Source organism: Leiobunum rupestre, chromosome 8 (assembly GCF_980474605.1).
Source record: "Leiobunum rupestre chromosome 8, qqLeiRupe1.1.hap1, whole genome shotgun sequence".
Taxonomy (NCBI): Eukaryota; Metazoa; Arthropoda; class Arachnida; order Opiliones; family Sclerosomatidae; genus Leiobunum; species Leiobunum rupestre.
Window position 1 is genome coordinate 23,832,522 of NC_143391.1, and position 26,083 is coordinate 23,858,604.

Here is a 26,083-nt window from a genome sequence, read left to right on the forward strand (position 1 = left end):
CCTCACCGCGCACCGCATCTAGTACCTTTGCCCTTTTTCTACTTCCGAGTTGAGGTTTGTATTTCGTTTCGTTGCCGCGTTTCTTTTTAGGGATTCGCCGCGTTACTATCTCTATCCATCGGTGGACATTACGAGCTCCCTTCCCGGAACAACTTTCAACCGCTATGTTCCAACTGGATATGGAAAGATTTCGCGTCGTATCTTATTGTCGAATTAGTTTCTCGATGATAATCCAAGTCGACCTCGCATCCGTGTCCACGCGCGCTTGTCTGGTACGCGTCCGATGACGTATATTTCTTTCGGGGGAAGGGGACAACTGCCCCGAGCCACTCGCCATCTATTATACACATATCCCGAAGGTAGTTGCCAGAATGGTTATATTCTCGCGAGTCCCGCACTTTTTTATGTCCTACATGTATATATTTCAATTTTGCAGCGAGAAGAGAAATTCGGGTTGGAAAGCTTTAGGCATTTTAAAGTAACCCGATTCCCTTCCAGAGCGGACCCAGATTATTTACACGAGTTGGACTCGAGAGTTTGCTGGCTTTTTTTTTCATCCGGAAAATACTTGTTCCGTGGCAGTGGTGATGGTGATGTTTTTCCTCCGCAGTGTGTCCCTTTGGGAGACTTGCCAGTCTCGCTTTGCAACACGCCCGAATGGAACGGGAGATGTCATACGCGTGATTATTTTAGGCTAGCTATGAATATTCATTTTGGCATACCCCCGAAACTCTAATACCGGACTCCTGGGGGTTTTTTTTTATTTTTCGCTCTGTAGCTTGTAATTTATTCTTTCAAGAAATACCGGGCATAAATTTCAACGCACCCTCTCCCCCCGCCACTACTACCTTATCGACTGGAATCGGAAAAGGAATTTAATAAAACTACCCGATTTGCAGGTGGATTCTCGCGAAATTAAATCAAACTCGCTCTTTTTTTTCACTTCCTTTTTTGGGGGGTTTTTAAACTCGGGATTCGTGTCCTTTATTTTAGTCTTGGGACTGTCAAAATTTATCAAAAATAATTTATCACCGAATTAAGGTTTTTACGGAGCTACGCCCAAACTGACAATTTACTTTCACGAGTAGAACTTTCAGCGTGATATTCTTTAAAAATAAACTTTTATCATCCATCAAGACCAAAACGCTGTATAATTTCATTAAATAGCTTTATTAATTAAATTAAATCTTAAAATGATCGTAATAAAAAACCTGAAAGTAATTTAAATTTAATTTAAACAATGGCTTATGGACCCTTCTTTTACGTAGGATTTTAACGCGCTCGAAAATTAATAGTATTTAAATTAAATGTCCCGGTAAAATTCGCAATGGGTTAATATTTTTCCACGAACAATATACGATATTTTGATACAGATATACGAAATATTTGTTCTCCGGGATTTGACCCCTCGGAGGGTTTCCGTACGTTTAAATAATTCTCATTTACATAAAGCAATCATAAAATTATCTCTACCTCGAAACGGTGATAGCGCAGTCACCGATGGAAAATTTACAATTAGTGGATGGTCTTCGCGAATATCGCGTTAAATATTACTCGTAAGTAATATCACACTGAATGGAAACTTTGAGAATGCTTTTAGGGAATGAGCATTCTTAGAATGCTTATTCCAATATAGACGCGACCGGCGGGGAGGGAAATCTGGTTCGGCGAAGGAAGTGACTACATTTGGAGCTCTAGCAGTCCAATAGTAGTATATTTATGTCGGAATAATAATTTTGGAGAGCATTTCGGTGCCACGTCTCCCCAACTGCGGCTCCAGGCTGAACGCTGAATTTTTGATTTTGAGATAAACCCGTTTTCCCTTATATTTTCCTTCCATTGATTCCGCGCTATAGGACCACTACTGGCGATGTTGTAATGCCGGGTACGGATGGATTTGACCATACAGCGGGGCCCTCTTCAAATGCCATCGTACTTCGGTCAAGTACTCCTTACGACTATAATAAGTAAAGGTCGACGTTGACCAGTAGCGGGGCTACTGCGCTGATATATTAGAACAGGATGGCATCGAACTCCGGGGGCCTTTCAACAACCAGTTTTAAAGTTTTCCAAAACAGACTGGGGAGAAATTATTCGGATTTTTGGAGGTGCGCGTGAATTAATTTCGGGAGCGCTCGAGGGCGCTCTATAACTAATGAGTGAATCCCCTCTGATATCACGCTCTCATTCCCCACTGCGCCCGACCAATATAATACCACTATATCTTCCGACGAGCGTCTATTCCTTATTTGGAAAACCTTTGGATATTCTATTATATTCCCTTTTTTTTTATTCTTTCTGATAAAAGTCCCAAAAGCTCACCTTTATTAAACCTCCACTCGGCTTTTCTTTATTTATTTCGGCGTATATTTGAAGATCCTAGCCCTTCTTCGTTCTACTATTTCCAATATTATTTATTAATTGAATTCTGGAGTATTTTCGCGTACCCTTATTTAAATTTATGAGATCAGGAAGCCCCGAAATGTTTTCAGTCCCTTCGCGACGACCCCTTCTAATGAAGCTGGCGCGATAACGTAAACTAGGAATCTAATAAATTCGAATTAAGTCTTCTCAATTTATGAACGGGTCGCGCAGTTACGAGTGAAAAAAATGTAATAATAAAGACAAATCGCGTAAATTGTTTTCTCTTTCTGTTCTTGTGTCTTTTGCAGTATTTTAAAACATCTCAAAGCGGTTTTTGTTACTTCTAGCTTTAGATTCTTTTTAATTTGACTTTATAAATTATAATTCCGCTCGTTAGTTGGCTTTGTTTCGAGTCGCTCGTCTCCGATTTGTTAAATCTCTGGTGTCGTTTAATTAAAATAGTCTAACAAGAGGGAATAGTCATTAGTAATTTCGTGAACGTCAAAAAAAAAAACACTTGTCTAACAAGCTTTGTCCAAAAAGGTTTTGAAATCCGAGAACAAAGCCTAGTTCGGTCCCCCTTTCTTCAGCTTCTGGAAATTTTTTCCCGTTTAGGTACGCGTGTATAGTTTGTTCCGTATCTTCATCCCAGAGCGAAGCCTCCTATGTTTTTTTTTATCCCTTAAGAAATACGACTTTTCGGAATTTCGGTACAAGGATGAAATCCTCATTTTATTTTCTTTAAAGTCAAATGAGTGAAGTTCAAAAAGGATTGAGATGATGGGCTGGGAGGAAATCCATGGATTTCTGGCGTCCGGCGTTGGTTGCTACCCTGGGACCTTTCGAAGTTCTTCCCGCTGAGACGACAAATAAGATGGCTGACTAGCGGGGTTCAGTTACCTTCGGCGCTCCACCAGAACCTGTCGTCGAGAGTCTAGTACGCGGCGTTATTCGCGTTTTCCCCCCTGACTTCCAGTTCGCAGTTGGAATATATTATTTCTCGAAATTACGCTAGTAGCGCCTCCACCCGGTTCCCCGGCTCCTCTTATTTTGTTCCCTCCTCCTCTCCACGGGATGATCTCTTTTTGGCCCGGCTGTGGAGAAAAGAAAATAACGAGCGAAGGCCTTTTTTTTGGTGTTGTTGCAGTAGGTGTCTCGACATAAAAACATTACGTATACGGTTTTGTTGCTTGACCTTTAACCCTCCCCCCTCGGAAGGTCGCGTTCGATTGTTGAATTCGAAGGTATATTACGTTACGGCACTGACTTTACCCTTATGCATATTTACGATTGAACTATCCCGTGATATTTGAAACTCTATTTCCCTGGTAACCTGATATTTTAAACGGGAAATACGTACGTTATCCCTGACTTTGGTGGACGTGGCGAGTGACACACTCGGTGTGATTTTTTTTAAGTAACTTTCAACCCTACGAGGTCGTTTCATTTTCGTATGCCAGGTCACGAATAGTGTTTTTATTTGTTCTTTCGGTTCGGCGCGAAGCCGTAGTAGGAAGCTTTGGCGCTGTGTCGGTTGGCACATCCAGTTTTTTGTTTATGGTCGTGATTTATTGGACTTTTCTTATCAACCGGATAAACGGCTTTTTCGAAGTTTATTGGAATATTTTCTTCTTTATCTTCCAAATGGGAATTAAAGGGATCAATCCCGAAAAGTAGAAACGCTTCGCAACCTTTCGAATTGACCCCGGGTTACGTACCGCCGGTTTAGGGTTCATAAACACCCTTGAACGCGGAACCGTCCTTATCTAAGTTAAGTTTCTCTTCGGTGGTTGGCTGCTCCTCCAAACGAGAAACTATTTCGGAAACCACGCGGTTAGATCTCCCAAATTAGAAAGTATGTATTCGGACAAATAAACGTTCTACGGTATATATATTCTACCGTATATATGTTTTATAAGGGGATTTATGAAACTGGAAGATAACGTTCTTGAAGAGAATTGGATTTAGTAAAAAAACGGGGTTTGTTGCCGAGTGAAGTAGCGAGCCTTTCTCGTATGACCTAAGCCTGAGGATCAACTTCGGAGAAGAGTGGACGCCTAGCTCGGGTTACGGCTGCATTCCGCGTAGACCATTTCGAATGCGTTTGCTAAAATTTGTATGCTCTCCGTATCGCGACGCTTGACGAAGATGCTGCTAGATGCGTACTGGCGGGAGGAGGCGTTTTTTGATTCTGGATTTTGAAGGGGGGGGGGGGGGATGGCAACAAAGGAAAAAGGCGGTATGAAGCGAGGGGAAACGAACCCAACGGAGTTTGCGAACAGCGCTCGCTCTTCCGCTATTGTAGGATCAAAAGTTTTATTTTTGCGCGATGTTTCTTTACTTTTATGTATATATACGAGATGGGATAGGATACTGGCTGGCGTACCGTTTTTATTCGAATACGTACAGCTAGAACTACGAAGATTTTACCCCCGTTTTCGCCTTTATTCGAACTTGCATCTAAATTTGCGTTCAATTCGGGTCTGAGTTTGTGTTTCGGTACTCTGCGAGATCAATTCCACTTCCGCTCGTCTTCCGAAGATATTTTTGCGGCGCGTTCCTGTTTTTTTTTGTTTGTTTCGACGGATAGTAGAAGCAACCGCGATAAAGCGTGAAAAAATAGGATAAGACAACCAAGCTTTTCCTTATAGTACACGAAGCTAGAATACTAGAGGATTTCCAGAGAAATTTTATAAAGGCGTATATACCTCGGAACCTATTTCATTTTGCAAACAAAGAAACAGCGTGGTCCGCCATACCTATCACCTTCAATTTTTACTTTCATTTATTTTTTTAAATGAAACAGGAAAGAAATATCTCGGTACCTTTATATTTGTTTTCCTTCTTCCGGTTTGTTAGGCTGAAGTAATTTTTTTAATAAAATTAATGTACGCCCCGCAAGCACGTAGATATAGAAAGTGTAAGGGGGGGGGGGGCAACTAGATAAAATCGCGAGCGCAAAATTTTTCGTCAGCAATAACCGGCAATAACGCATATTTAAAGTACTGGCTAGACTCGGGATGATTGACAATGTCACTTCCGCACGTGTATCAAACGAAGTTTTTTAATACATTTGCGAGAAAATGATAATTTTAATGATCCTATTAATATATTTAATATATTAATATATTTTACTGTGCTGCGTTGCGGATATTTCAATTCATTTTTACGTCTTACTGTTTATTTCTTAATGTTGCGCTCCTTTCGCAAAAAAAAGAATCGGGTCCTAAGGGGGGGGGGTTTGAACCCCCTAAACCCCTCCCCCCTTATATACGTCCTTGACGCCCCGTATTTTGGTTTTTGTCCACGCGTACTCACGCCAGACGCTCGTAAAGTCTTTCCATAAATCTCGAAAACGAACTAGGCACCACCTATCGGAGGGATTTTTTTAAAAGAAAACGCTGGCGTGACGTCATCATAAAACCGTTTGCGGCATAGACACGCGGAGGGCGTCTTTGGATTTGAAAGTTACTCGACCTGGCCGATAGTCCAGTCCTCTCTCGATGTAACCCTTCTCGCGCCATTGGACTTAACGCGGGGTTAGAACCGCAACCACGAATGGTGGAAACGTCTCGAGCCAGCTTTGGTCGCCCGAGATTCATCCGAGCTTTTCACGATAGCGTTCTCTCCTCCTCCCATCTTGAGATGGCAAAAAGTTTGATGTAACTTTTGCCGGGTAACAATCTCTAAGATTGCTCTTTTTCAGCCTACCTCGCTCTTCTACCTTTCTTTTTTTTTCACTCCTGGTTCTAGGGTTTTTTTAGCAGCGTATTCTTCTCCGGTGAGGCTTCCTTCTAATATGAACTCCGCTAATGGAATTGAAGTGTTTCGGGCAGATATACTAAGCAGGTGTACTTTTTCCGAACCCTTTCTATACTTTTACAGTGCGCTGTGTTTTTATCCTTCGCTTCACCTTTTTCGTCTCCTCGTTTTAAAAAGATTTAACCTAGCCGCCGAGTTTTCTCCTTGCTTTAAAATTGGACGTACAAAAGTTGGCTGTTCAGTCTAGTATACTTGTGAAATTTACACTCTAAAAGATAGTTTGGGGGTTTTTTTTTAAATTTCAAAACGCGTTACGCTTTACGCTTATACACTTTACAGACGAGGCTTATAAACCCGGGTTTAGATCCCGTTTTTGAAACCAGAGCTTATTTAGCTATACTGAAATGTGCTATAAAAATTTAACTTTGGTTTACTGAACCCAGTTTTATTAGCCTCGTCTGAATAGGGTATTAGAGATTGATATTTACCCAGTTTAAACTACGTACCACACTATTTTAGAAATACGTTTCATATAATCTTACGTGATTCATCGTAAAATAAAGACAAATTTTGTTATAGTTTCCTTAAGAATAAACCGTTTTTTAGACTGTAGTAATTTAGTTTCGCTTCGTCAATCGCCCTTCTTTTAGTCATATTAAAATATACCTAAAATCGGAACTTTTTAATCAGAACGTTGTTCAACAATGTAAAGGAAAAGACACGGGATCGGGTTTACTTTTATGCCTCTTTTGAGAATGAATAAGGGAGAAAATCATCTTCTTGTTTGAATTACTTTAGGCGTAAAAACTGTAAAAGAATGACCCGGCCCTGGATTTTTTCATTACTCCCGTGGCGCGATTCATAAAGAAAAGAGATTATTTTTTCTTAAAAGATGACGTTTTTTCTCCCGTTGTTACCATCTTTCATTTTTTGGTCTCCAAGCGCCCCCTTCCAACCTATAGATGAATACGTCAAGTTCCTAAGATGGTTTTTCTCGTTGCTTTTTTTTTACTCTTTTATTTCTTAAAATAATATCAAGAACTTTGTCTCAGACTGCGTATTTCTTTATTCCATTTCGAAATGGTTTCCGTTCTGGCCTTAATGTTATATTGGCAAGAATTTTCATCGTCCACCTCCAGCCCCTCCGCATCCCCCCACGTCGTTTCTATTTCTAATATTATACGTTTTAGTTTGGCTCGAAAAGAACGTAGGAATCTAGCTTAGCCTTTACCTTAGGCGGGCTTTACCCGGTCTCTAACCTAAAGAACGGACGAATTTATTCTGTAAATTCGATCGTGCGAGTTATAGGACGTAGACTTAACCCAGTCCCGACTATCGCTAGCGTTGTCAGCTGGTGGTGCTAGAATCGCTCTACGAATCAAGGCTGCTCGAATATGCACGCCGATTTCGTCCGAAATTGGATTCTGCAGGTTGAAATTGTTGGCAAGGCAAAGTCGTTTTTCCAAGCTCTCGCGGTCCCCCTAACCTAGTACCGCGAAGCGTTTTTTTCGGTTGAAATGCGTTTACGAAGAGACGTCCCTGTCCCTGTCCGCTGCCTATTGTTCCAAAGGATAGAATTCATTCCGCCTTCGGCAAAGGATAAAATAATAATAATAATACAAAAGAAAAGTCCCCGAAGGCTCGCGCCGGTTTACCTAATTTTGAAAACGTTTCGCGAGGGACTGACTCTCCTAAATGCAAGAACAGAGAAAACACGCCACCTTTACCGACAGGAATAAAAAGCGAAAGTGAAAAACATTTGTCGGTTCCATCGCGTTGATGAAGCGTAATGCCGGCCTTGTTTTCGCGTTTCGTCGAATGGGCGCATTTGCTTATCGAACGGTCATTGCCGCTTTCGACGAAGATGGTTCTATCGCCGCTCACGTAGTTACGCGTTCGGCTTCTTCGGGTGTAGCTCCCCCTAGCCCCCCCCCCAATCCATTTCACTAGCGTAGGACCTGGCGCAACGTTTTAGACCACCCTTCCATCCATCACCAAAAAAGCGAAAACGCTATTACTATAAGAAAAAACTAAGATTCTAGGTACGGGGGGAAAAGGATGGGCCAGATGATAATGCGCTTCTTCGCGATCACCTCCGGCGTTTTACCGGGGAACCAGGGTCCTCAGGTGGGACTATTCCATTTCTGCCGTTTGGCGTCCGTCCAGAGAATGGAACTACTTGAGCGAAGCCAGTTTTCGGTGGTCGGAGGGTTTCCACGTTACCGTCCCGCCCGCGACTGCCTCCCGAAACGCGCGTGCCCCCATCCTCCAGCGAGCTTCCCTAACGACCGATCCCGGACCAGTCTTTTTCAAGGTCGATACCATCAACGTAAGGGTAATTATCATCCTAGCCGATTCGCTTATAGAAAAAACACCCCGCGCGCGATACATATAATAAGACGCATCTTCGGCACCATTTTTAAACCAGGTTTTATGTCTAGCGTCGACTGGGGAGAGAGGGAGGGGGGGGGGGACGAAGGGGCCTCTTACCCTCCCCGACGGATTTTTTTCACCCGTGAGCCTCTTTTCTTCGGATCGCCGTCTTACCTGTTCTTAGTGGCCCCCCGCGCCGCTTGCCCTCCCTGTTTCCTTCCTTTTAACTACTTTAGTGGCGTCGTGGCAACCCCCGCCCGTGTTGCTGCCAGTGAGAGGGGGGGTCGAAGGAAACCTACAGGTAGACATTTTACATGCACGTGGGTGAAATAATACTAGCGATGCGGGTATATAGCTTTTATCTAAGAGGAACGTTCGCGTGACGGCGTTGAAAGAGGGTAAAGTCTGTCGTGGCTGTCCTTGACCGAAGTGTCAGTTGAGATTACGCGATTTTTACTTCGGTGGTCGTTCTGGTTCTGGCATATAGGTTCTTCATCCCGCGCCACAACCCCCCCTGGTCGGAGCCCCGCTTTTTTCGTTCCACCACGCGTTCCCTCCAGCTACTGGGCGGCGTCCCCGGACTCACGACTGCTCCATAACGAAAGAAGAGGGGCGATCAACTCCTAAGAAAGTTTTCTTCTTTTTATTCGATTCTTTTTTATTTCGGGAATCGCTGTTGCTCGCTGTTGGTTGCGAAAATAGGCAGGCAGCGCCATTCAACGGCGGACATTATCGGGCGAAACTCGCTGGTGCGTTGGTAGTGCGTGAAGGAAAGTCGGCCGGGTAGCGTGTGGTTGAAATATCGCTTTAAAAGTTGCCCCAAACTAAGATATATTTTGCCGTTTCGAATTTCGTTCGTTTGTAGTATAGTAGGCGTAGTCCTTCCGGCGAATATATTTTATTACCGTTGACCTCTTTATTGGATAAAAAACCAAAGTGTAGTTCTTGGGATGTTTTTTCACCTTTTCGTCTCGCGGTGATTTTTCGTCGTCCGCGTTGGTGAGTGGAAGAAGCCGCTATCTCCGGAGCCGTAACCCGAGGAATGAAATTTTATGGCTGTGTTGCAGTCGGCAAGAAAGTCTTTCGCTCGAACTTGGCTCTCTTTTTACTGATATCGTTCAACTACTAAAGTTTTTTTACGGCTTTTTAGATCAAATTTTGTCTTCGTAGGTGGTCGAAGAGGTCCCCGAGGCCCGGAACCGACCCGCGCGCTCGATTGTTATAGGGTGGCTCGTACGGTCATACCGCGCCAATAAGCGGAAACCATTTACCGCCGCCACTGCCCTATAAACCGTTATGGATAGCTTCTCGTAAAAATAGCAATTGGAAATTTCTGCTTTACACGCTCCTAGCTTGCCCAAAACTCGGAGGAATATTGTGTCCGTCGAAATACCCGAAGAGCGAAAGTTCGGTTTTGTGTTTCTCTGGAATTTAACATTGCGCGTTGGTACGCTGGCTTAAGTTCTCTCGGATTACTCTCCTTAATAATGAATTTTGGCCAAGAAAATGTTCTAGTCTTCCGAGTTTAATCCAACGGATATTTTTTGTTATAAAAAGTGTTCTCGCCGTGAAAAGCGAGGAAGAAAAAACAGTGGATTATTTTTCAACCTTATTAAAGTTTCGCAAAAGGTACGGTAACGCACGCTACTTATTTTTGTAATTAAACTGGAATACCTGGGTTCTAGGGCTTACGCCGAAACCAAGGAGGGTTTTGGATTAATGATTCGCTCATTTCGCCGCTTTCCCGGTATGGTTGGCTCGCAGGGTTGCTCGCTCAGAAAGGGGGGGGGGGGGGATGCTTTAATTACCTAAAGAGAAAACCGCCGTGGCTATTAATTTTGCCGCGAAGTTTAACATTTATATAGTGCACTGTTCCTGCACTTTTTTTCCTACCTACTAAAAACCGAAAGGGATAATGGTTTTTTTTTTCCACAATTTTTTTTGGGCCAGGACCACGCGGAAAAAAATAACGCCGGGGAGAGGCAATTTTTCATATCTTTCCCAAAAACCCACTTTTACGTAATAAAAAGAAGAGCGGAGGTTCCCACCCTTTTTATACACTTTCAAAAGCGGCGCTCTGATCGAGGGGAGTGCGTGCTGGAGGATATGTTTCCAACGCCATCTATTTTTTAAATTTAAAATAAGCGTTGGTCCGTTCCCCCGCAACCATCTTCCCGATGCGTTTTTAATTTCGTTTTGCGGTGGCCAGGTAGTCTGACGGAAAGGGTACGTCTGTTCAACGAAACTAAGCCTGGTAAAATACGGCAGCGCTTTTCAATAGGGAACTAACACTCCGTAACTTTGGGAAGGATTTGGTTTTCAATAGGAAAAAATCATGGATGACGTCGTGTGATGTAGAACTGTTAGCTCCCTATTTTCCCTAGACTTATTTTAGGCTGAAAATTAGTAGTTTTTTTCCTACACTATTCACTCCACTAGTGCATTGTACGGTGATGTTTGATGGATAAAATACATTAGATTTTGAGCCGAGATATTTGTTACCCCTATCATTCAAGTCTTCCTTTTTCACTCAATATCAAATCTTGGTAGGAAAAAGCGGCGTTGGTAATACATTTTTTTCTATTACTTTTTCCATCTATATATTTTTTTATTCTATTTGGGCGGGGATTTTTTTTGTCCACGGAGAGAGAGAGTAACGTTAAATTATGTATTACTCGTCTATGGAGAAAAGGGTCGAGCAGTTTCGAGAAAGCCCCGCGACGCGGCGCTGTCGGTCGTCGGGGGCGAAGAGCGAGTCGCCCAAAGGAGAGAATATTATATAGGAAAACTCTCGTAGGAGGGTCTAGACGTTCTACTTTACTGACTCCGACAATTAATCAAAGGGGTCGTCCATCTGCCATAAATGGGATTTTCTTATTTCGGGTCCAGCGGTCCCCTTTAATCCGCGGAGACAGGCCGAGAGAGGGAGCCACTACCGACGCCGGATTTTTTTCATCGCTTTTGCTCTCTCCTTCTAATAGAAAGCATTCTCTCTTCCTTCTCAGTGACAAATGAAAGTGCTCTCCTTTTTTCGTACTCGCTAGCTCATCATTCCGACGAACATTTTTTTCGTCTCATTTTTTTCGCCGAGGGACTTCGCCACGGCGTCGGTGCCCAACGGGAGAATCTTATCGGTAGCTACCGTTTGACCTTTTCATAGTTACCTCCTTCGTTGCTGCAGGTCTCGTAGGTTACCCGACTTCTGCCGTATATGGGATATAAATAGAGCTCGGCGTTCGGATAAGAAATTTTCCGTTCATTTCTTTTATATCCATATTCGAAAATTATCCGAATAAAAACTAATAATAATAATAATAATAATCAGCTAGGCTAATGCCCAAGGCGCCACCGTAGGCCTAAGTCATATAGCCTTAAACGGGTGGTTACAACTTATTTGTAGCATGTATAATAGTCGCGAATAATATCCGTAAATAAACAGTTAATCGAATTTTTCATGATTAATTGAAATTTTGGCGGTTAATTTATCAGTTTCCCCGAGCTGTAGATATAAATATACGCGTTTGACTTATAATTTGTTATTCATTTTATTTTATACGACTACTGCGGGCCTAGTGTAGTCATATAATTTCTTCATAATACTATTTTTAAACCTACCCTATATTATTTTGTAAATCCTTGAAATGTCCTAAAAAGTACTATAACTTTAGTAATGTTTATTTATAATTCGTGAGTCATAAATATCGCTTGATCCTCTTTCGGGTAATGGCAGCTTAGCTCCCAAATAATTGCACTCTTTAAATTTTTAGAATCATGGATTTTTTTAAACTGAAATTTGCCTGTGTTTGAGAACTTTTAGTCCTGTATAATCGTATTAGGAAATTTAAATTATTGACTGGGCTCCCCGCTTGTATTTTGTTTTGAATACCCAATTTGTCCTATTTCTGCCTGAAGATTTACAACCCCAATGATGGAAAAAGGGTAAGCTACTGGTTAGTGAGTCACCGAAAGTAGATTTCGTAAATAAATATACTTAGTTTATACTACATTCGAGTAATTTTTTTACGCGTTAATCTTATTAAAGAAAATATTTACGAGCACTAGGTTTAAATAAACCGTAGAAACCCCATCAATTCCGTAACTATATTTAGATCGGTATTCGTTTCCGAAGGGATGCTATTTTCTTCATATTTGTAGCGTATTTTTTTTCACCCCGTTTCGTTGATAGTATATTTGATAAAAAAAGAGGCTCGGTTATTATTGTCCGTAGAGGGAATTAGAAGTGGCTTTTGGTACAAAAAACTGCAATAAGTTGGCGGGCTAAAAAGAGCCCGAAGAGAAATAATAATAAGCGAGGAAGAAAAACTAGATTATTGCATTTATATATCTGGCATTTCGGCCCCGTTTTCATTTCAGATGAATTGCCACTCGCCGCTCTCGTAAATGTTTTTCCTTTCGCATCCTGGCCGGGCCCTTTATAACAGTCTGCGGGCCCCCGGTTCCGTTTCTTTCGAGATGTTCAAACCCATTCTTCGTTCTAACTTATTCAAGCCCTCCCCTTTTCTAGGTATGGTTTTTTTATTTATTTTTTCGCTATATAAATTTTCGGTTGGAAAGGCGAGCGAAAGACGACGTAGCATTCTCTCAAATTGCCTGCGAAGGTCTATTTCGTTACGTCAAGTGGCTGTCGCGCTAGTTTTAAGACCGTACCAACTTGGCGAGCGAGCTTTACCGCCAACAAATTGCCAACTTTCGCGAAAAGAACGGTAAAAAACGGTACCCGCTCTCTAATATCAACGCTGTAAAAAATTCTCGCCTCCATTCCCGCGTTAGGTGAGTCGAAAGAGTCGGCTAACAGTCGGGGCGCCGTTACCGCGCGGAACAACCCTTACTCCGACCCAACTGTCAGATGATCATCCTAACAAGTAGCGAGGGCGGTGAAGTTTCGCTGATAAAAGTTAATAGAATGTTAGAGTCTCGGCCAAACCGATTTGGTTGTACACGCTAGAACGTACTAAAAGAATTTTGAGGCAACTTTCTCTCTTTCCTTTAGTCTCGGGGAAAACTTCGAAGACGAACAGCGTATAAAATACGTGGCCTGGTTTTGCGGGCCCCCGAGTTACTCCTCGGGTCTCTTCTCCGGTGTAGAGAGTAAATAAACGCGGATAATGATTTTCGTACGCATTGCGGCGCTCGCATCGGGCCGCGAATGGCTCCCCCGCGAGTTGTTTTCCACCGCCATCACCTGAACCGCCGCCTTATTCCCATATTCCATATACTTTACTCACTCTTCTACAGTATATAATTTTCGGCGCGTGTCTGGGTAGACTATATAGGTTTCGTATAGGGTTTTGTACTTGGGAGTATATTTTTTCGCGGTTTTAGGGTGGCGTATATAAGTCGCCGATGCCACGCTTCGTGCAGTTTTCGTTTTCCGCGGGCGCAACGAGGCTTACGGTAGCGGCCTAATCTTTTTCGTATTTCCCCGAATTACCGACTCTCCGCGCAACTTCTTTCACACTGGTCGCGTCCGAGACTTACCTTACGCGACTATTTATGGATGCGAGGTTTCATTCGGCGCGTCTGCCTTTCAGCCTATCTTTATACGGGAAAGGCGAAATGAAAAGTTTTTTGTCCCGCGGACGTGGCGTAAGTTATTTCGTTCTTTACAGGCTTAACGTCGTTACGTTCGCCTTCTTCCCGGGCGTCGCGCGAAGGACTGGCGACTCCGTTGATGGGGGCCTCCTCTCTTTCTCGAATAAAATTTCGTCCTCTTCTTAGATGTTGACGGTTTGTTACATTGTCGTATACTGCCACTCGCGGCTTTTCTCTTCTCTGGAAGCCCCTTTTTACCCGGAGACTAGAGTTTTTCGCGGTCTTTTTATATTGAGAAGCTCGTCGAGTGATGGATGTGTTTTTAAAACCCGACTCCCCCTCATTTCTTCCAAATATTCGGATATCTTTTGTATTTTCAATGGCCGAGAAATGTAGGCCAAATTAGTCTATGACGCCTGTAAAAGCGTCCCCAAGTATAGGGGGGCAATGAGCGACCAAGGGCCGTTAGGTTTACGCCTAACCGGGCACTTCGTTTGAAGTCTGATAATTCTGGGACTTAACGAGGGTGGAGATATTAGCTTACCCGTTCACTCGGAGGTCGTGATTGTAGCGGACAAGAGCGAGAAAGCGGGAGAAAGGGCTCGTTGTTTAAGGAGGAAAAGAGCCGGGTTTCCCTATTATCGCTAATACACGCTCCCGACGAACCTAACACGCCGAAACCAATTACGTTTCTTAAAATAAATCTTCTCCCTTTTCGCGTTTAAAGAGAAGAAGTTGGCCGTAGACCGCGTATACAGCTTCAGCGGCGGCCAACTGCTTGCCTCCGCTCTTTTTTTAGGGGCCTCATTTTCTTTATTAGGCTTAGTCGAAACTATCCTTTTCTTTTCTCTGAGAGTGGGGTTTCTTAGGTTCTCCGTTACAAGCTTATTCGAGGAGGATCCGGATTCCGGCGTAATAGTTCGGTAGTATCTCGATGCGGCTCGCGACCCTTATATAAATAGTCGCCGGAATGAGTCCATTTTGTTTCGCCATTCTGGCTGGGGCTCTTCCCTAATTGCGCCGTGGAGGCTTCTTTCGACTGGCCGGTCAGCCGCCTCTCCGACCGGCGATTTGCCTCGCTATTATTAGTCCGATAGAGAGCCCCTTGTATAAGGCACCGCCGAAGAAAGTTAATTATTGGCCAGCTAGTCTAGGACCGGATCTCCCTTGTTTACCCGCCGCCACTTTAGTATCCTATAAATAAAACAAGTCGTTGCACTCAGTCAGGCCCTTTACCCTTTACCCCTTTCAACTTTTTTTTATTTTCTAAATTTTGTAAACGACGGCGGACTTTATTTGACATAGTCTGGGTAATTTATTAACAATTAATTGGTCGTGTTTGGTCGTGTTCGTATAAAGAAGAATGACGTTGTTTTTAAATTTAATAACGGGTGAACAGCCCCGAAAGTTTATTAGCCGAAGTAATTGCGCCGCGATCCTATTTTCTTATAATTACTAAATGCTGCTGTTGTTCCTTTTCTTATCCTATAGCTTATTTTCTTATCATATAGCTTATTTTCTTATCATATAGCTTATTTTCTTATCATATAGCTTATTTTCTTATCATATAGCTTATTTTCTTATCATATAGCTTATTTTCTTATCATATAGCTTATTTTCTTATCATATAGCTTATTTTCTTATCATATAGCTTATTTTATTATCATATAGCTTATTTTATTATCATATAGCTTATTTTATTATCATATAGCTTATTTTATTATCATATAGCTCCTTTTCTTATTCTTATCCTATAGCTCCTTTTCTTATTCTTATCCTATAGCTCCTTTTCTTATTCTTATCCTATAGCTCCTTTTCTTATTCTTATCCTATAGCTCCTTTTCTTATTCTTATCATATAGCTCCTTTTCTTATTCTTATCCTATAGCTCCTTTTCTTATTCTTATCATATAGCTCATTTTCTTTTTCTTATCATATAGCTACGTTTCTTATTCTTATCATATAGCTCCTTTTCTTATTCTTATCATATAGCTCCTTTTCTTATTCTTATCACATAGCTCCTTTTCTTATTCTTATCCTATAGCTCATTTTATTTTCATATAGCTCATTTTCTTATCCTATAGTTCCTTTTCTTATCCTATAGTTCCTTTTCTTATCCTATAGTTCCTTTTCTTGTCCTATAGCTCCTTTTCTTGTCCTATAGCTCCTTTTATTATCCTATAGCTCCTTTTATTATCCTATAGCTCCTTTTATTATCCTATAGCTCCTTTTATTATCCTATAGTTCCTTTTATTATCCTATAGCTCCTTTTATTATCCTATAGCTCCTTTTATTAACCTATAGCTCCTTTTATTAACCTATAGCTCCTTTTATTAACCTATAGCTCCTTTTATTAACCTATAGCTCCTTTTATTAACCTATAGCTCCTTTTATTAACCTATAGCTCCTTTTATTAACCTATAGCTCCTTTTATTAACCTATAGCTCCTATATATAAAACTCCTATAAATCGGTACTTTAATTCCTGTAATTTTGTAATTATATTATCCTATATTCCTATGGGCTATATGTTTTCAGGAACTGTTGATTGGACACCCTGTAATTGTAAACAGGGCGTTTGTGAGTTAAACTAATGGTATTTGATACTAGTAATGTTTCCAACGCTCTCGATATAAAAAGTCTTAATATAAATATGAACTTGGCAACAAATTACATACTTTGAATGAAACATCTCGGTGTATTTTTCCTCGCCCTTTACGTCGATTATCACCTGGCTCTAGGCGTTGAGAGAGGTTAAATAAAACCCAGTAGAAGTCTCAACGTGAACTTCGAAATAGTTTACTAGGCGGTGCCAAGTAAAATCGACGAAATGTCTTTTAAGCTCAGACGCGCGTTAGACCTTCCCGTTCTAGCTCGTAGCGTCGAGTCGCTTAACCTCGCTATTAAATCAACTCAACCTTGAGTTTCATTGTATTCGTAGCGCGGAAAGGAAAAGACGGGAAGGGTGGCGTTGGTGGGTGGTTCTTTTTCCCGTGGCGTTTTTGTTTTTGTTGGCGCGGGCTTCGGGCGGACGTGCTGACGATCGGCCCTCCAGGCTTTTCCTTTTTCCAAAGTGACCGAAAGAATCGTTTCTAATTCTGTCTTCCCGCGATTTTCTTTGATCGTGTATATATAGTGGGCTTTCATTTCCTTTCCTCTTTTAATCTCTTTCGGCGAAGGCTCTTTTGCATTCGCGCGGCGCCGGATCTCTCTTTTTGGCACTGGGCAAACGTTCCTGTCAGAAACAACGGCGGTAAAATCTTCTTTATTTTGGCCAGTGTAAAAACGATGAAAAAAAACATTCTTTCTCCGTTCTTCGCGAGGCGATTCCTTCTTTTTGGGTAAATAATGTCGGGGCTGTGGAAAACCCTTATTAGGGCAACCCCTAATTGCCCCACTAGAGACTATTTTCCCTACCCAGCGTTCTCTTATACCTTACTATTAAGGTGAATACTATTCTTGTATATACGTCCTTTTTTTCATCAGATTCTCGAATAAGACCAGTTCGGTTTTCCTTGTTTTTTTAGCTAGTACGAATACTCTCACGTATTATGGTGCAGCATCTTTCTAGGAAAGGAAATAGTGTCTTTTCCTTTCACTTCTCTTGGCTTCGTAACGTTAGTTGATGGGAAGAGCGGTTTGGGGCGGTATCTACAAAAGCTTCAAACCTAATCCGACAGTTAATCTACAAACGGGGGTGGTGGGTACGGTCTGTATAGTTTAGTCCGAATTGACTAAACCGCGGATTAAGTCTACGGGTTCAGTCTTATAAGTAAGGATACGAGGCGTCATTAGAAATCGGGCCGCATCGGTTCCAAAGTTGAATCTTCTCGGTCGGGCCGCCCGAGGCGCCTTTTCTTATCCCTTGATAAATGAAAGAAGGGGTCCCCGGATCCCTATAAAGGGGGTGGGGTTGGCTCGCCCCTGGATGCGCGTGTAGATGAGCACCCGCGGGTAGAAGTTGGGTACTCTTTTGGCGCCTATATCGTGGTTTTTCGGCGCCAAACCTCGTAATTTTCGTCGGGGCGAAAACCCCCGACTTCTTTTATGTCCGTTTTTCCCGGGGGACTTGTTTTACCCCCTAATAAACTCCGCGGTCCGTTTTAATGTAACTATAGAGAGTCCGGTACCTTCTCCTTGATTTGATCTCGTCCCCGGAGCGCTGGCCATCGAGCTCATCTTATTTGCTTGGAAAGTTTAACAACATTGAAAACCCCCAAATAGGATTTGGTCCGCGGCTTAAGCTTCTCTCATTATTACCCCGAAACGCTCTTTTACGTTCGACTAAAGGGATAAAAGGGATCCTATAACTCCATTCTCCCGATCCTCCATCGCGTATTACATCCTCTCGGGATCTTCTCGCGTTTCAAACCTACGCATTGTGGCGCGAATTTTACCGTAAAGCTCTCGTGTTTCGTCGATTTTTAAATTCTTCACTTATTAAAACTCGTGTTTTAGGGAATACCTAATACCTTCAGCCTAGGCTTAGAACTTAAACGCGAATGTTCCTTATTCTTGGAATAATTGAAATATAAAACTGCATTGGGCGGTTAGAAAGTCGATTTTAATTGGATGGTGTTGTAAAGGATCTTTCCATGGCAGCGAACGTTTTTCAACAATTTCGATTTATCTTCGAACTGGTAACTTTCCGCAAATGATAATACGTTATTCTAAAAGTGGTGGATGGGAGAAATGTTGCGGAGATGAGATCGGGTTAAAATTTACCTTGAATTAGTAAAAATATTTCCGTTTAATTGGAAAGGGGAAGGGGTGGGGGGGGGGGGGGAGTTGTTTCGAGTATAGTATAACCCATTATCAAAACCGAACTTGGCGATTAGGGATATACCGGTATGGAAAACCTTAATTGGAATCTTAATTAAGCTTTAAAGGCGCGGGGAGGCAAGGACGATATCTTATTAAAAATAATCGACGCGGCGGCCGAATAATTGGGATAAGAAAGTGGGTGAGTGATGTTTGGAAGGAGATAAAAGCGAAATTTGAGGTATGTCTTTATTTTAGTTGTTTGGAGCCGGCTCTCGTCATTTGCTAGTAACATTTCCCCCTCCTTCAACGCCGCCGCCCGCTTTTGAGAACTTCAATTTACAAATCGTAGAAAGGAATGGATTTCTGCTAATTACTTTTGCCCTTCGTTTTAAGATTTTTAGCCCCATTTCGAAGGTAGCGAAAGAGGCGAGAATCGTCGGGGACCATTAACGTTTGCTTCGGGGGGGGGGGGGGGGTTGAAACTTTTCGCTTGTCGATATCGCTACTAGGTGGCGCGTTTAGGAGCGGAAGTAAACGTCAAACAACCCAGCGTCAGTCGTTAATTTAAATGATTATTCATTATCCATCTTTCGGTAGGCGAACCGGTAAGCGTTAATTTTCATCATAATTCACGGGGACCCTGATAGATGTCGCGCCAACAAATCGTACGTGAAATAAACGGAGGCGGTAGTTTTATAGTATCCTATTACTTTCTCGACTATTTGCTCCGAAATCAAACAACGTTTTCTATTCCCGAACTCGGTCGTGGAATTGGAGACGTTAGGAAATTGCGACGCGAGACGCCGTTTTAGAGTTCGTATACGCCAGGATGGTCCGTTCATGGGCGACTTCCCATTAGCGAATGGTCGTTCCCGCGTTTAACTTTCCCGTCCATTTAGTTTAACTGAATAATTTCTCGTGGCGCTCTGCTATCTGAGAGAGAGAGAGAGAGAGATGTTTCTAATAACTAGGACCGATTATAGAGGCATTGTGGACGCGCAGAAACGAGCGCTTATCTCGGCGGAACGTCTTTTCTCCGCTTTGGAGGAAAGCGCCCCCCCCTCCTCTCTCGTCTCGTTGCGTAACATTGTCGAAAGGAGAAGGAAACGGAGAATTCGTTGCCTATTTTTGGGCCCTTATCGAGTTTAAAAAGATAGACTCGACGTTGTAGTAGCGAATAGGGGCCGGGAAAGGGGGTGCTTGGACAAGCGAAATGGCCCATCGTCCCGCTCTTCCCTTTATCCCGAGTTCGAGAGACGTCAGGTGAAAGGGTATTTTTGGCCTGGAAAGATAACAAGGATATTGGGAGTTTTCTGCCATAGACTATACGGAGAGGATGACATCGTCGCCTTCGAAGATTTCGATAATCAAAAGCCCTATTGTTCTTCGCGATTTTCCCACTACGCTGTTTTCTGACAGTGAAGCCGACAGTTTTCCGCTTTTGACGTTTCCTCCCTTTAAACTCGAACGCCATCTCGCGTTTGGATATGGCTCTTTTGACGAGAAAATAAATGAGATATTTGTCGCTCGCTGTTGTATTTGAAAGTTATTATTTATTTTTCCATTGAACGCGTTTATATGTGGCGAAGTTAGTTTCAAAGTCTTCTATTCCAGTTTAGGGTGATCTTCCCTACAGCATTTGTTTATTTACTTTTAAAATGTTCATACCGGTAGTTTTGATAACAACGTTATTACAAATGCTCCGTTTAAATATTATATCGCGTTCGCTCTCTTTGATGTATTTAAATATACAAGCGGTGCTTAGCCGCTATTATTTCGTAATTTTTAGGTCCTAACGGTATGTATAAACTTATTAGGCATTAAGACTACTTTGTTTCTAAAGGTGAAAAATCCTTATTTTAACCCAGGGCCTTTGTCGTACTTAATTATCTTGGCTTTTATCCTCTTAAAACTCGGTAGCTTCTATTCTAGCTTTTACCTAACGGTACAGTCGCGTTCGAAAATAAGGTACGGTCTGCTCCGTCTGTACCGCGCACTGATACTTAGCTGAGCTATATTTGGATTATATTTCTCGCATTCCCAAGATAATAATAGCGGAATCAGTTAAGGAACGTCGCTTTCTTCGCGAAAAGAGAGCGGGAGAACCCTACTAGCCTCTCCGCGCTACTTTGTAACGTATTCTTCCCGTCTTCCCTAACTCGCCACATAGTCGCGAGTAACTCTTCTGAAAAGGTGAGGGGCATATACGTTACGAAGTTGCGTAAGACGGGAGAGGGATACGACTTTCCATATAATCAGGATTTAGTTTTAGCACGGTTCTGGAAATAATTTAAGCTCGTTTCTGGTGAATTAAAAATTTATGTACGGTAGTGCTCGGTAGTCTAGCGACTCGCTAGCGAATTTCCCCTGATTTTAAAAATCAAGGAAGTTTAATTTAATACTGCCTAGGCTTTTGAAAGCCCCCCCCCCCTTCCCAAACCCTGGCAAACCCTCGCAAACCCTCCCACCTCCGCCCACCGAAATGGCAATATTTACACATAAAATCGAACTGCTTAAAAATTCACCGGGTTTTTAGCTCGGGTTCTAAAGTCCTTCCACACGAAGAGGTTTTTTACGAAGCGAGGTTCATTTGCATACGACGCAGACGCAGGCGCGTTGAAGGCAACAACGACCTTATTCGCCATAAATTTGGCTGTTCTAAATGTTCAATATTTAATTACAGCGATATATACGCGTACGGTTTATTTTGAGTCTCGGGCAAAGCCGTTCATTGCCGTTAGGATTTCAGTAATTGATTTTCATTCGAAATATAAAACTTGCGTAAGTTTCTTGAGAAACTAATATTGAATAATCCATTAAATATTATCATATTTCGAAATAATGGTTTTTATTGTTGACCGTGTACTTTCGAGTTTCTTTATGGAAGTTTATTACAAACACGCGTCGTTAGTTCATTATTTAAATGGGTACATTTCGAGGAAATATTCGAATATTCAAATTAAGTTATTCGTAATTTGTGGTTTTTGTTACGATTGTTTTGTCGAAGGATGTTATTAATTAACGAAATGTTTTTTTGTCTTTTGCCAGTAGCCCGATGAAGAGCTTAGCTCTTTTGGCCGTGCTCTTAACGAGCACCTTGGCGGCGTCGCATTCCCACGCCGTCGGGGTGAAGGACGTGGTGGAAGGTCAGAGTCTCCGGTTGCAGTGTCGCTTCGACCCCGCACTCATCTCGTCCAATATCGTCTATTATTGGTTTCGACGTAACCAGAAGAGCACGGACAACTCGGCGTTGGGCAACGAAGCGTTGGACCCTCGCTACATGGTCGAGTACGCTCCCAGCGAAGGCAAATACGACTTGGTGATCTCCAGGGCCCAGTACGACCTCGATAACGGACACTTTCAGTGCCGTTTGAGAGAGAAGGGCTCCGGTCTTCAAGTCTTCAACCAAGCGTACGATGTCACCGTACTGAGTAAGAGACACTCTTTTTGATCATCGCGAACCCCTTCCGTCCCCGCCGCTAACACGCTTCCTCGCACGTGACGATCAAGTAGGCCGATTGATCGTTGTCTTCAACGTTTCCTTTCAAAGCGCCGCGACGTACAAACGGAACTCTTGATACAAAATAGGCCTATTTCTAGACTGCGCCTTCGTAATAGTCCGAAGCTGAGTAATTGTTTAAGGTCTGGCTCGAAACATTCCCGCATTCTTAATATAATGGCGCGCGATTAACGTATGTTGGCGTGTTTACGTTTCGGAGAATTAACCGCGTTTGCTACTAGAATGAATCGTTAATGTTTTGCCCAAATGTTTACCTCCGGACAATTTGGTTCGCCATTTTCGGAGTGAAATATTTCTAAATCGAGTGAAATTCTCATCGTTTCAGGCCTTGGTAAACTAGTTTAATTTCTCGACGAGCGTAAAGTAACGCGGCAACCGGTTCCGTATTGATTGAAAAAGAATCTTTTCGGGCTAGAAAGAAATAAGGTTTCCGTACTTAGGTATGCGCTCCGGGTTCGCGTCATTTCAACCGCCCTTTTTATCTCCGCAATCTTTTACTCTCGAGAAACGCGACGTTGAGTTTTTTGTTCCTCGGATGTCCCGCTCATCCAGGCGCTTTCTACGGAACCGCTAAAGTAAACACCAGGGATTACTTTGTACTATAATTTCGGGAAATGTAAACGCCGGACCTTACATATACGGAAAACTAATTAGCTCTTTCGCGAAGGTAATTTCCATAAGCGCGGGCCGCCGCCGCTATCTAAAACGTCGAGCGCGCTTCCTTTCGCGAAGAGGGGAATTCTAGAAGAGGCCCCGGCAACCGTATAACTTCAATATCGCCGCCAAGATAGGGTAAACCTTCGAAACTGACAAAGACGCGGACTGAACCCTCTTCCGGCGTACCTTCGCTCGCTTGACGAATGGGACGCGCGCGGGTTGGATAGGAATAAAAGGGGATTGTCTTGATAGTAACAAGATTCCTTTCGATGGAGACTCTCTTTCGTTCTACCTGAGGATTCTCCCTTTGAGACGCCCGCGGAACAACGTCATTTGCCTCCCCCCCTTCAAATCCATTCTCTCTTCTGTCTTCCTCTCGATTGTTTCCGGTTTAAATCTACCCGGACCCTTTCGCGAATGCTTCTCCTTAATTTAGCAGGTTGACGATGTCGGATTTAATGACGTTACTTTTAATCCCCGCTTGGCCGGGACACGCCGGGGCGCCCTCGGGTTTAATAGGCGCGCCCAAATAACCCCAATGCGCCCCTAAGTGCACCCGGAGAAAGCTTTCGACGAATTATATCCGCGCAAAAGCCTCTTTAAATTGGACTCCCTTCCTTTCAATTTTTAACGATTTCCGTCGTAAATGTTTTGTTAAATTTTCGAAGATTCTCCAAAGATTTGGTCACGTTTTTCCCCCTCTGTGGTAAGGAGAAGGAATAATTGTTCTCGCGAAACTGGATTCCCCCAAACGTCATTTTCATTGTTAAAAATTTTCGAAGAAAGTTGAGATATTCCGAGGTTTCTTATTTCACGTAACCAATTTCTTGGAGCCGCCATATGACTTTTACTTTAAAATCGTCATCCGCGATTTTAAAGGTAGGTTAGTAGAAGGTAGGGAAATCACCTTAAAGGAGAGTAAACGATTTTCATGGAACCAGAAAGGCGTTGTAAAAGTTCCAAGTTAAGAAAATTTAACCCGAAGCTAACCGTAAAATATTACTCTCGTTGAAGCGATGTTACTTTTAATGACGCGTAAATCTTCCGGTTCGTATTTGACACGATAATGAAGTATGTCATAATATTAGTAATATTAGTTTCCGACCAGGACGTTAAAATAATACATCAGCATTTGGGCAATTATGGCCATCCATTTCCTATTGCTGAGGTGTCGCGACGTTAAAGAGGAAGGCGACTTTCATTGTTTAACAATCTCCCCCTCCCTCCCTTCGGATCATCCAGAACGAGCGAAATCCTATACTTGGGATTTTCGTCGATTGATGCTTATCAATAACGAGCGAGCAATCGGCGTATTATCGAGCCGCGTTTGAGTCGGCCCCGTTCGCTAGTCTCTTTATAATTATTAGCAATCCAATAACGCGCTTTTGATGGACAGATTTAATTCCTCTTATGACAAATCGATCCCCTCGAATTACACACGTCACCCCGACCCTATTTCCCGTCGCGTTCGAACCGAGCGCCGCCGCGCCAGTCCGTCTTTTCAATTCGCGAAGGACCCTATCTATCTCTATAGTTAATTAACGGCTATTGATTCGCTACATAGCCTCCTCATTAAATTAATAAGTTGATCCTTTCGGAAAAGCCTGAATAGTTTAGGTCGTTGACTTCAAAGGTCCGAATCATCTTTAGCCGGTGTTTCGAAAGGAATGGTTCTTTGTACGAGACGCAGAAACCTTATTCGGCCCCACTTGGGCCGCTTTCAAAGTCGGGTCACGATTCCCCTTTGTCTTTCGAGGTAGGCCTCGTCTATTTGGAAACACCCGAAGTCGTGGTCCCGCTCGAAACTGTACGCGACCGGTCTAGCGTGTCCTTTCTCCTTCCCCATCGCGACGAAAATAACAAAACACTTTTGGTCCCTATCTATTGTTCTTGGTGGTTTTTGCGCCGCAAAAAGAGACGAAACTCGCTGTAAAAATAGCGTTTTGAGAAAAAGGCCGGATCGGGGCTGTCCCGAGAAACGTTTGCTTTATTTAACATTGGAGGGGGCCCTTCCATTCTCCTGTACGGTCTTACGTGACGCTCGACTGACTCTGCAGAAGACTGCGCCGCGGTTCAACCTCTTCACTCTTATACCTCATCCTCCTCCAGACTATAGTTAGGCTCTCGTCACGGATACTGACTTTGAATCAAGTACCGAGGGGGGGGGGTACACAGCTAAAAAGGGGGGGGGGGGGGTTCTCTTCCCTTAAAAAAACTTCATATATATTCCTTCGGTCGGTGTGACGAGAATAACTAAAAAGTTTTTTTTTTCACCACTACCTAGTCCTCGACTTTCGCGGATTTTTTCCGATGTGATTTTTTTCTTCCGACGCGTTTCCCCCCCCCCCCTCTGCCGATCTCGGGGTGGTTTCTGGTCCAGACAGACTCTCTTTAAGGCGCGTTGTTGAAGATAGCGCTCCGGCGACCACTCATCGAGCCAGCGTGAAATGAAAGGGGAAGACAAGGAGGCATAAAGAAGAATTGGCGCGAGCTTGATTCGAAGCGTTGAACCGAATGCCCGCATCAATTTTCTTCCAGTTTCGCTTCTCTTACTCTCTAGATGGCGTGATCAGTTTTTCGCGGAGATTTATAGGATGCGGAATTGGCCGGGCGCTCCGGGGCGCGAGTTGCCGCGTTTGATACCTCCTTACGCCACTGGGCTTGAGCGAAAGGTTCTTCGTATTGATTAGACCCCGTTGGACCAGTCTACCATCGGATATATACTTCGCCCGAATGTACTCTTACCGGGGCTACTCGCCGAAAGTTTCTCCAGGACGTGACAACTTTCGACAGATCAGAAAATGGTTTTTAGTCGCGGTCCTTCTTATACGCCGCGTAGACCCGTTTTTTCACTCTCTCCCGAAACTTACCAGCGACCCAACCCCGTTTACAGCCTCCCAAGTAGTACGTCTCGAGAATTCCTAGTATAATTTTTTTCCGTCTCCCCCTCCGCAATCCGCGGGACTCCCTTTTGGACGTTTCTTATTCAAGCCCGAAAATATATGGCTAGTTTTTGAGGCTTACGTGAGTCTAGTACTGACTCGTCGATTTGATGTTCGCTCACTGCCCCTTTTTATTTCAGACGGAGTAGA

At 43.0% G+C, this 26,083-nt stretch overlaps 1 protein-coding gene across 1 annotated transcript in view; it reads left to right on the plus strand.

The window, feature by feature from the left end:
• The window catches only part of LOC149932811 (contactin-4-like), an 85,515-nt gene that overhangs the window by 10,657 nt on the left and 48,775 nt on the right, over nucleotides 1-26,083 (plus strand). The window contains exon 2 of the mRNA XM_090157493.1: nucleotides 21,863-22,245. Coding sequence (XP_090013619.1) covers nucleotides 21,870-22,245 — 376 coding nt within the window. The 5' untranslated portion in view covers nucleotides 21,863-21,869. The remainder of the gene's footprint in view (nucleotides 1-21,862; nucleotides 22,246-26,083) is intronic.